The sequence below is a fragment of the Vipera ursinii genome, assembly GCF_947247035.1.
Source record: "Vipera ursinii genome assembly, chromosome: 2".
NCBI lineage: Eukaryota > Metazoa > Chordata > Lepidosauria > Squamata > Viperidae > Vipera > Vipera ursinii.
Window position 1 is genome coordinate 19,194,229 of NC_139513.1, and position 12,233 is coordinate 19,206,461.

General features: G+C 42.7%; 1 protein-coding gene across 1 annotated transcript in view; it reads left to right on the forward strand.

Annotated features, from left to right (window-relative positions):
• The first annotated feature begins 1,377 nt into the window (after positions 1–1,377).
• Positions 1,378–12,233, forward strand: part of LOC310634335 (complement factor B-like) — a 48,051-nt gene continuing 37,195 nt past the window's right edge. The window contains exon 1 of the mRNA XM_083352610.1: positions 1,378–1,614. Within this exon, the coding sequence (XP_083208736.1) occupies positions 1,557–1,614 (58 nt within the window). The 5' untranslated portion in view covers positions 1,378–1,556. The remainder of the gene's footprint in view (positions 1,615–12,233) is intronic.

The window sequence follows — 12,233 nt, forward strand, 5'->3', positions numbered from 1 at the left end:
GCAGACAATCCTACAAGCCATCAGGAAATCTATAAGGAATTTTCTAACATTTTAGCAGCTGCAAGGGTAAATTTTGTAACAGATTTTTACAGTTCTGTAAGATGGAGACAACCCTCTGGGTTTTTTTTTACTTCTCCAGATAAAGCCAAATTTCAAGAACTTGATCTTTCCTGCTTACACTGGTTAGATTTATGAAATCTGGAAATGGAGCTATTGGAATTTCCAAAAAACTCTATCTGGAAAAATAAATTCTACGACACCTGAGAAGATAGAAGAGATGACAAAGGACAGCACAGTTAGTTCTGAAAATGAAATCCTTAAAATGTGGAATTCTCTACCAAATAATTTTAAGTCAATGAAAGCACCTGGGATTGCTTTCCTTACCTTGTTTGAATCATCTTATGCTTGTGAGCAGCTGTTTTCAGCTTTGAATTATATCAAATCTGACACCAGAAACAGACTAACAGATGACCTGAGTACTGCATGTGTTGCTCTCAAACTTACAAAGTATGAGCCAAGGTTAGACAAATTATCAGCATGCATACAACAGCAAAAATCACGTTAATTGTTCAAAAGCATGCCAACTGCAAACTTTTACCTTTCAATAAAAAGTTGTTTGTATCATTGAAAGCTCTGTTATTGTGTTTTTCTTTAAGACAAAAAATGTTAATGTATGAGTTGTTTTTTCTAAACTAAAACTCAGTATTCAGGTTAAATTGTTGGCACTTTGTGATAAATAAGTGGGTTTTGGGTTGCAGTCTGGGCACTCGGTCTCTAAAAGGTTCGCCATCACTGCCCTATACCATTTCACACAAATGGTTGTCCAATCTCTTCACAATGTTGCCATGAAACTCTGTGTTTCGCATTGTTTTGAAGGACTGGTACAGACCATGTGTGTCTCCTTGCTTTTGTTTGCACTGCCTACTCCCAGACAATCCAGAGATCAATTATCCTGAGTTGAAATCAGTTAGACTTCATATTGTGCTCATAGTCCATGCTGATAAAGTCTTTAGAAATTATGTTTAATTATCACATGCCAAAAAAATTGCTGTTTGTATTGTAGTTTGGCTTGATAAATAGTGGGAGACTAGAAGAACAAATAAGGAGGGTGGGTGGTGGTGAGTAAGAACCACGGGCCTGGGCTCCAGCATAGACGCCATTGCTTAGCAATAGCAGGGTCCTGATACACTGCAGTAATCCTCTGGCATAATTCAAATTGTGAAACTTTCCTTTGTAATATTAAATCTGGGGATTTCCCAGTTGACCTTTCCTCCTTTCCTGCCTCCCAGATTCAGTTTTGCCCAGTTTCATTCCCAAAATCTTGGGAATTCCTATCCACCTGCAGACCAAGGTCTTCTGACCTCACCCGTCTCTAGAATTGCTTAATGGACTGTGTGATTTCCCAAAACTCAGCTGCTTTTGTCAGGGTGGGGTTAGCCAGCAACACGTTTGGAGGGAGGAAAATCAACATTTCATAAGCAGCTCCCTGCACGGCTGCTGTCAGTACCAAAATAGCAGCAGAGAAACTGAAGGGTGGACGGGAAAGAGAGGCAGGAATGCAGAGGGCTCATCCGTTCCTTTACATCGCCATTGTGCTTGGGGCACTTGGCACAGGTAAGCTAAAAAATTCGAGAAACAGCCGGTGAGTTTCCTCCAGGTACCTAGAGCAAGGTTGTGCTTGGAGGAAGCTAACGGCTCTTGAAGCCTGAAACTACTCAGACTTTTATTCTGCTGAAAATGAAGCCAGGAGGGTGTAGGAGAAGGGTTGTCACATGAAAATAATGATTATTATTATTATTATTATTATTAATTTAATTTGTATACCGCCCTTCTCTCAAGAGACTCAGGGCGGTGAACAGGGCAATACATGATGTTTTAAAAGGGTTTTTTTTTTCTCAGTTCCCTGGTTGGAACTCTTTGCTAGTAAATATTTGCTGCTTTCTCCTTTTTTGCCAGTCTTTGCTACCTGTATTCTGCATAGCTGCATTTTGACATCTTCAAAACAAGGGACTGATTGTCTATTTAATTTTAGCAGCTAAAGCTATTAACTGCCCAGCTTAAGAAAACTTTAGATCAGAGGTCCCCAACCTTTTGGGCACCAGGGACCGGTTCCATGGAGAGAGGTTTTATTGCAGACCGGTGGGTGTGTAGTTTTGTGTGCTGATTGCATCCCATGGATGGGGCTTTGTTTGTTTGTGCAGACCGGTTGCTGGCATGCCGCTGCCCAGTACTGGTCCACGGATCGGGGTGGGGTGGGGGTTGGGGGGTTGGGGGGGTGTTGGGTTACCTGCTCTAGATAATACTGCAACTGTGTTGTGGATTAACAAGGCCTCTTCGATTGCTATGCTAAAAAAAATAAATAAATCACAAAGTTAGAATAATGAAACTTCAGAGGGAGGAACCACAGTTCTATCAAATTTGGACGGTTTATCTCAATAGCAATAGTCCACAATATGGCAACATTTTATGCATGGTAAATTTGTGTGTGTAAACTGTGATTTTTTTTTTAGCAGAGATTTTGTACTTTCTATGTTTTTTTCACTGTGCATCTTTGATTTAATCATAGTTTAATCATAATCATGTTAATAAAAAATATTCAATAAATAAAAATAAATTTCAATAAAAATTATTTCTAACTGCTTTTTGACATGCAGAAATATTGGATGGAGGACTTATAATGGTTCTTCAATAAGAGGCAGCTTTTAAGAACCAACATTCAGTGATGTAGGCAGCCTTATAGACATTCACTTAGCTGAAATGGTATAGGTTCTCCTGCTTGAGCAGGGGGCTGGACTAGAAGACCTCCAGGGTCCCTTCCAGCTCTATTCTATTCTACCTTATATGACAATGTCTGTGCTTTATATGCAATATTTATGAAAAACAATCAAGAGATAGTTACACAGAATTTTTGGAGTCTAAGAGAGGAGAAAGCTTTCAAAATGAATTTTGAATTTTGAAATCAAACATTATCATTTCTCTTCTGAACTGCACATTTGAAAAGCCAGAAATGGGCAAAGGTCTGTTTCAAAATCTGTTGAAATGCCTTGGATGTTTTTCAAAATCATTTAAGTGTAAAAATTGTGAATGCAATATATCTTTTTGTTTACGTAACCTTTACACTGGCATATATATTTAATGCATACACAATAGGTTTCATTTTATTCTTACAAGGAAGTTTTCAGCATTATTATAAGGCATTTGTCATTTATAAAGCATGGTGTGATCACCTGGTTTTTCCCCTTTTTCCAGTGTATGAAAAGCTACATACGGGCAAAGGCTTACATTTCATTTATTTAACTAATCTTATTTGTTTATTTAATTTATACAGCTGCCCATCTCAAACACATGATTCTGGGTGGCTAGCAATCTTTAGAAACAAAATAACAACCATTATAGTCCTCCTTAAAAATAATTGCACCGGAAAAGCATAATCTCAGAAAGAGAGGTTTATAAGCCTAGCACTTTTCCTGATTTATGCGGAAGGTTTATTAACTGGCTTCTGCATTTTAACAGCAGCTTACACAAGGCTTAGTATATCTTAAGTAAGAATTAAACTGAGATTTACCACAAAGATAAAGATAAAAGGTTGACTCAGACTTTCTTCCTTCCAGGGTTGGTAAAATGAGAACCCAGATGGTTGGGGGCAATATACTGACTCTGTAAACCGCTTAGATAGGCCCCAGGGCTATAAAGCACTGTGAAGCGGTATATACTGTAAGTCTAAGTGCTACTGCTATTGCTAAAAAGCAGAGTGGTTGTGTTCTCTTTCTTAAAGTACCTTGTTTGCTTTTTGCAAGATTGTAATCAGTTTTTAGGCCGTTTATAGTGGTTTTTGTTTGTTGTTTGGTCTGCTTCTGTCAGAAATAAAGAGGGCCCTAAGGCCTAGAAAGTTTTTGGCTATTGGTTTGAGGCTTATGGTGAGGCAGGCCATATTGACAGCAGCAATGGGACTTTCAGAAACAATCCTTCCTAAACAAACGGGATTAGCTATTAGACTATGTACACTAAACTGCAGGGTTATTGACAGACCTGCAACATTCATCTGGACATTTCCCAATCGGAAGAATTTGTCAATATTATACCCACGCTTGCACACATGCAAAAGATAAATCAATTTGTCTCTCAGAGGGGTGTAATCCATAGCTTACCAAATATTACAGGACTTCATTGCTCAGCAACCTCCAGTATACATGGCTAATGGGGAGGGATGCTGGGAGTTTAAGTCAATAATAATAATAATAATAATAATAATAATAATAATAATAATAATAATAATAATAATAATAATAATAATAATAATAATAATAATAAGTCAACCACACCCAAAGGACTAGATGGCTTCTCTGTAAAGCAGAGTTTCTCCGTCTTGGCAGCTTCAAGATGTGTGGACTTCAACTCCCAGAATTCACTAGTCAGGATGGGGCATCGTGGGAGTTGATCTCTACACATGTAAAAGCTGCCAGGATTAAAAACTGCTGTTCTAAAGGGACATACCTGCTCACAAAGGACCCCTCCCCATAATGCATTTTGCTAAAAGCCCACATTTCTATTACACACATTGCCGGTTTTGGGGAGGCAGGGCACCACAGCTGCCATCTTGACTTCTTTGACCCCATCCCCTATGTTTTATTTCCAAGGCCAAATGCCTTGCATTTCCTTGTATTCTATTAAACTTCAGCAGACCTTTGTGATTTTGGACTGCCAGTGAGAAGGGAGAGAATCTTGCCTCACGGACTACAGTAGTCCTCGACTTACAACAGTTCATTTAGTGACTGTTCAAAGTTACAATGGCACTGAAAAAAGTGATGTATGGCAATTTTTCACACTTACGACCACTGCAGCGTGTCCATGGTGAGGTGATCAAAATTCAGGCACTTGGCAACTGACTCATGTTTGTGAAGGTTGCAGTGTCCTATGCTCCTGTGAGCACCCTTCTGACAAAGGAAGCCAGATTCACTTACAACCTTGTCACCAACTTAACAACAGCAATGATTCACTTAGTAAGTGTGGCAAGGAAGATCGTCAAATGGGAGCAAAACTCATTTAACAACTGTCACGCTTAGCCACTGAAATTTTGGGTTCAATTGTAGTCGTAAGCCGAGGAGTACCCTATTCATCTCACAGCCAAAGGAAAAGGGTGGCCCCATCTTTCTTTCCGCAAAGATGGGGTCCTGATGCAGCTTTCAAAATGTGGGGTTATAGAATATGACCAATTTCAGATTTTGGAAGTGGGGGGGGTTCAAATGCAAACTAAGCCCACCCTTCCCCAATGCAGCCCCATGCAAAGGAATGGGGAGACCAATTCCCAGCTTCCCAAACCAGTGTGACTCCAGATTGCCTTAGTACTGCACTGCCTGAGGTAAAATGGCCCTGGGTTACTTCTCTTTTCATATCCCCCTTTTTTTTTAAAATGGGGAATTGTATTAAGGCAAGATAGTTTCAGAGCTTGACCTAAAAAAAATGAGCTCCTTGGACTTCAGGGTAAAGGAAAGGGGGAAAGAAGTTTATTGAATCAAGATGTCCTTAACTTTAAGTTTTTAATATATACAGGTTTTAATGTAAATGTACTTTTTAAGCCACCCAGAGTTACTTATGGTAAGATGGGTGGCCAATAAAATTTATTTATTTATAAACAAGCAAGCAAGCAAGCAAACAGACAAACAAACAAATAACTTAGGGTAATACATTCAGTACAGGTAGTCCTCAACTTGCAATCTTTTGTGGTTCGAAGTTTCAACAGCACTGAAAAAAAGTGTCTGATGACTGTTTTTCACACTTAAGACCATTGCACCACTCCATCGTCATGTGATTGTAATTTGGATGGATGGCGCTGGCTCATATTTATGACGGTCGCAATGTCCCACAGTCACGTGATCATCTTTTGCCACCTTCTGATTAGCAAAGTCAGTGGAGAAGGTAGAATCACTTAACAACTGGGTTACCTGTGGCAAGAGAGGTCGTAAAATGGGGCAAAACTCACTTAACCGAAAGCTTAGCGACAGAAATTTTGATTTCAGTTGTGGTCAAGGACTACCTATATATAACACCACAGTCCTCAGATCTTGAGTAATATTTTACTCAACCCTGAGTTAACCTTTGCCTTTCAAAAGAAGCTGAGGCTAGCTTTCACCTCAGGTAACAACCCCAGCTCACAACGGTTTTCAAACAATGAAAATAATGTGAAAATCCTCTCCTACAATGGGTCATTGCAACAGGGGAGGACAAAACCTCAAATTCCTAGCCTAGTTCCTGATGTCCCCTAGAGGGAAGCAAAAAAGTCAAGATGGCAGCCACAGCCAAACAATCAAACTCTCCCTGTTTTGCAATGCAAGTAAAAAAAATAGCAGGACTGAGGCTGCCATCTTGATTTCCTGCCTGTGCGTTGCAAGGGAAATCTAAAGGAAGGTATCTCCTCTACCTCTGTGAAGATCTGACCTGGAAAGTTAACACAACCCAGGTGGCTAGAAAGGCCCAACAGAGGCTTCACTTTCTTAGGGTCTTGCGGAAGAACAGGGTAAAAAAAACGGCTAATGACCCTCTTTTACCGGTCTGCTATAGAGAGCGTCCTCTCGTATGGTATTGTGGTTTGGTATGCTGGTCTGACAGCCGCGGACAGGAAAGTATTACAGAGGGTAGTGAGCACAGCACAAGACATTGTGGGCTGTTCCCTGACACCACTGGATGACATCGCCAGGGCTCCTTGCCTTGGAAGAGTGAGGAAGATTCTCAGGGATGACTCACACCCTGGACGGTATCTCTTTACTCTCCTACCATCCGGTAGGAGATATAGGAGTATAGCCAGCCGTACCAACAGGCTGAAAAATAGCTTTTATCCGTGGGCTGTTAGGCTTTTAAATGGGACATAATCTCTGTGAACCTATGCAGAATTGACTTGGGAGGCCGGTGTGTGGTGTAGTTGGTTCACATGGTGTGGTAGGATGGAGGGTTTGTTGTCACTGTGTGTTGGGGGGAGAGAGCACGGGGGGGGAGGCTCAGCTAATCTCAATGTACACATGTTGTACTTTGACAACAAAGGTTTATTATTATAAAGGCTGTCTTCACTTAGGGACTGTCTGAAGTTACAATGTACCTGCCCAAAACTACCTAGGACCCAGTTCTGAAGTTGCAATGGTCACAGCTCCACGTGGTCAATTTATCACATTTTTTATCACATTAAGCAGGTTTGCTTAATGACTGCCGCATGCACTTAACAACCGCCACCAGAAAGACTGTCAAATCTGGCACAGTTAAGTGGTGATCTGCCACATCTTACAACTATAATTCCACGCTCAATTTCAGTCATAGGTTGAGGGCTACCTGTACAACTTGACCTGAAAACCTTTACACATTTGGCTGCGTCCACATAACATACTGAGGTTATGGAGATGGACCATTTTTCCCCCTTAACCAAATTATTGGATCAAATCCCTGCCCTTTGCACATAAGAAATAGGCTTCCATCATGTGGTTGCATCGCCATCTTGACTTTTTTGACTCCTCAGGAGCCCGATTGAAGGCTTATCATTGCATTTAGCTGGAATTTGAAACCAAAGTTTGCTGTTGACTCCAAATTCTGATTCCTGAGGACAGAAAAACAGTTTCTGCCCCTCTGACTCAAATGCTAAGATTCAAGGACACCGTTCTTGATAAGCTAGGTTTATTACAGATACACGGAAATCTATAATTAAAGCAGAAAGCCAGCAATTACCAACTAGCTGCCTGAAGCCATCTATATAACATTCCTGAGGTTCAAAACCTAGGCCAGTGTTTCTCAACCTTAGCCATTTTAAGATGTGTGGACTTCAACTCCCAGAAATCCTCAGCTGAGGAATTCTGGGAGTTGAAGTCCACACATCTTAAAATGGCTAAGGCTGAGAAACACTGCCTTAGGGATCCTCTCCCCTCCTCAGTGAGCCAAAAGGAAGCTATTCTCTCTCTCTCTCTCTCTCTCTCTCTTCCATTCGCCTTTTGGAAAAGCACCTTTGAGACAATTACAATCATGTTACTAACTTAACAGCTGCAGTGATTCACTTAACAACTGTGTGGCAAGAAATGGGACCAAACTCACCTAACTTACTTAATAACTGTCTCACTTAGCAGCAGACATTTTGGGCTCAATTGTGGTCGTAAGTCGAGGATTACCTGTATAGGCTCTGGTCCCGCCTTAGGCCTGAAGTCAGAACTGGGAGATTTTGGGCCAGTCCCTTCCCCCAGTTCTAGGGAAAATCATTTCTGGAAAACATTGCCAAGAAAACGACATGGACTTTTTCATGTAAATGCTGGGAGTCAAGATTGACTTGCAGTCATCAAAAGCAAAATTAAAACTCATATAGCCTAAAGGTTGGCTATTCAGGATCTGGAATGGTGTTTCTCAACCATCAACTTTAACTTCATTCCACACATCTTAAATTAAATACTGCATCCATTTTTGACCACCATGTTACAAAAAAAGATGTTGAGACTTTGGAAAAAGTGCAAAGAAGAGCAACTAAGATGATTCAAGACGTGGAGACAAAAACGTTGCAGGATTTGGGTTTGGCTAGTCTAGAGAAAAGAAGGACTAGGGGGGACATGATAGCAGTATTCCAGTACTTGAGAGGTTGCCACAAAGAGGAGGGGGGGTTGTGTATGTAGAAATGCCAGGCTAGTATAGCCACCACAACACCAGGTGGCATTGGTTAGGCGTCCTGATTGGCCAACCTGTCCAGCGGGAAATATACAACACCGGGTTGGGTGTTACCTGGCAGGCGGGAAAATAGAGCAAACAGGTTGACTGGGTTCATGGGCATCAGTAGGCTATAAGAGGACACTGGGGGTTTTGGGACTGAGTTACATCTTGTAATCAATAAAGGTATCTTGTACTATGTTGATTCGTTCCTGTGTCCACACGGTAGCCCATGGTACAACAGTGGTGACGAAGGTGGGATCTCGTGAAGCGCAGTAAGTCAGGACTCCGGAAAAGCCGGACAGCGTCTGCCGCATAAAGCAGAGAGACTGCAGTGCACCGTGGGAAATTTTAAAAGCCGTCAAACAAAGGCGGAAGAATGTCGAAGCTCAGCAGCGTGAGGGAATTTGATGTCCGGCATCCAGAAGAATGGGAAGATTATGTGGGGCAAGTAGAAGGATACTTATTAGTCAACGGCATTACTGAGGACCGCAAGAAAGCGGCAGCATTATTGTCCCTCAGCGGACTGGCAGTTTACAAAGTAGCTGTGGGACTGTGCCACCCTGACACTGTCGCCTCAGTTTCGTACGCCAAATTAAACAAAAGACTGAGCCAACACTTTATGCCTAGATGATCCGAGCTCTGTTGGAGAAGGAAATTCGAGTGTAGGAATCAGTTACCGGGCGAATCTCTTACAGACTTTGTGGCAGCAGTATGAGAAGCTGCATGCCGATGCAAGTTTGCCGACCTGGACGAGAGGATCCAGGACAGAGTGGTCTTAGGGTTAAGGGATGAACGATTACAAAATAAGGTGATTGCGAAGCCCACCGGGGACCTTCAAGAGGTCCTGGATGACTTAATGACACACGAGTCCACCGACCTACGAGATTTCCCCCTTCATAGCAATGACACGAGTGGCTCTATTCACCAAGAAAGCCTTGTGGACGGCGGAGTGGGAGACCTTGAATTCAAAAATGAGATAGACGAAATAACCCAAAGATTCAAGAGGACTCCAATCTGAAATGACCGCCACGACATCGAAGGAAGGCAAAGGAGGCCAACAACATCAACCAGATCAAAGAAGGACATAAACAACAGTCGCAGAGATGCGGAGCAAAAATGCGGCAGCTGTGGAGGAAACCACTCGAGAGCATCATGCAGGTTCCGCAGTGCAAAGTGTCGCGCCTGTGGCAAGATGGGTCACATCCAGGCCATCTGCAGAAGCTGGGTCTGTGACAGCCTCCACGACTTAGAAGCGTGGGCACCAGGTACCAAACCCTTTACGCGTCGCGGCACAGAGCTCCTTCGGCCCCAGGTACTAACCACTAACCAGGGAAGGGGGGTAGTATCCGTGGGCCGCTCTACCATAAATCAGATGCTAGGCCCTAAAATTAGAATCGAGGTCCTGTTGCAGGGAATTCCCTGCAAGATGGAGATCGATTCGGGGGCTTCTGTATCAATTATTTCGTGGGAAACATTGTCTGCCATTGCGGAAAAGAGCAGCCGCCAGATTCACCTCAAACCCACTCCAATTCAGTTAGCAGATTTTCAATGGGCCCCGAAGGCCACTATAGAAGTATGTTTTAAGGGATTTAAAGGCCCATTGGAACTACTGGTAACTGAGGGCAGGAGAGCTAGTCTGGTAGGGCTTAACTGGTTCGGGGTGTTAGGGATCTGGTTAGGGGGAATCAATTCAATTCAACCCAAGAACCTCGAATACGTTTGCAAAAAAATTGCAGACGTGTTCAATGGGACATTGGGCAAGTACAAGGGCCCCCCCATTAAATTTAATTTAAACCTGGAGGTTCTCCTCATCAGAATTAAGGCCAGGAGAGTTCCATTTGCTCTCAAGCACAAGATTGAGAGCGAACTGGAAAAGTTAGTAGGCCAGGGAGTGTTAGAACCGGTGGAAGGAGGGCCCTGGGAAACCCCCATCATCACCCCCCTCAAACCCAATTGGGAAATTAGAATCTGTGCAGATTATAAGGCGACCCTGAACAGGGCTTTAAATCCGCATACTTACCCGATTCCAACGGTGAAGCATGTCCTCTCAGCTATCCAGTTGGGCACCATCTTTGCTAAATTAGATTTAGCGCAGGCGTATCAGCAGTTAACTGTAACCAAAGAAACTGCAGATGCACAAACCATTGTAACCCACAAGGGGGCATTCAGAGTCAACAGACTGCAGTTTGGCATCTCAGCAGCCCTAGGTATCTTCCAAGAGGTGATGGAGAGAACTTTAAAAGGTATTCCTGGGGTTTGTCTCTATTTTGATGATGTGTTAATTGCTGGAGAGGATGAGGGAATATTGGCTAACAGGCTAGGGGCTGTGCTTGAAAGATTTAGGGCAGCTGGCCTGAAGCTCAAAAGGGAGAAATGCTCCATTGGAGTGGCATCCATGGAGTTCTTGGGTTATAGAATCAATGTTCAGGGCATTCACCCTACTGAATCTAAAATCAAAGCAATTAAATCGTCTCCAGCTCCAAAAAATAAGGCAGAGTTAGAAGCCTTTTTGGGGTTAATTAATTTTTACCACACATTCCTGCCACATAAGGCTGCTATAGCTGAACCTTTGCACAGGTTACTATACAAAAAAAACCTTGGGCATGGAAGGAGGTTCATGTTAAGAGTTTTGAGAACCTCAAACAGTTACTGTCAAGTGGCTCCACAGTAACACATTTTATGAAAAACAAACCCATCTGCTTAGCTTGTGATGCATCACCATATGGGGTGAGCGCTGTAATAAGCCATTTGGAAGCAAATGGGGAACAGAAACCCATTGCATACTACTACAGAACCTTATCCAGGGCAGAGAGGAATTACACGCAAATTGATAAAGAAGCATTGGCGATAGTAGCAGGTGTTAAAAAATTCCATGATTATTTATATGGAAGACAGTTTACCATCTTCACAGACCACAAACCATTGCTGGGACTATTTACAACAGAGAAACAAACACCACAAATAATGTCCCCAAGGATGTTAAGATGGTCACTATTCCTCTCTGCATATACGTACAAAATTGTCTACAGACCCGGAAAGGATATGGGACATGCAGACGCTTTAAGCAGATTGCCCTTACCAGTAATTGACCCTGATCCTGCACCAGTAGGTCAAGTCTTGGCCTTACAAGAACTCCCTGAATGCCCTCTCACGGAAAGGGATATTGCAGCTGGCACAGCCAGTGATGCTGTGCTAAGTAGAGTGGCATTGTGGGTACAATCCGGCTGGCAAGAAAAAAACCCTGGGCCACAATTTCAGGCATACTTTGTGAGGAGGAATGAAATGTCCTCACACAAAGGATGTCTGTTATGGGGCAACAGAGTGATAGTGCCAGACAAACTCAGATGTAGCATCTTAAAAGACCTACATGGGGATCACCCCAGAATTGTGTGCATGAAAGCCCTTGCAAGGAGCTACCTGTGGTGGCCGGGCCTGGACAAAGACATTGAGCAACAAGTAGCAGGATGCTGTCAATGTCAAAGATCCAGACCTGAGCAACCGCATGCTCCTGTGCACAGGTGGGAAACCACACACAACCCGTGGTCCAGGGTACACATAGATTATGC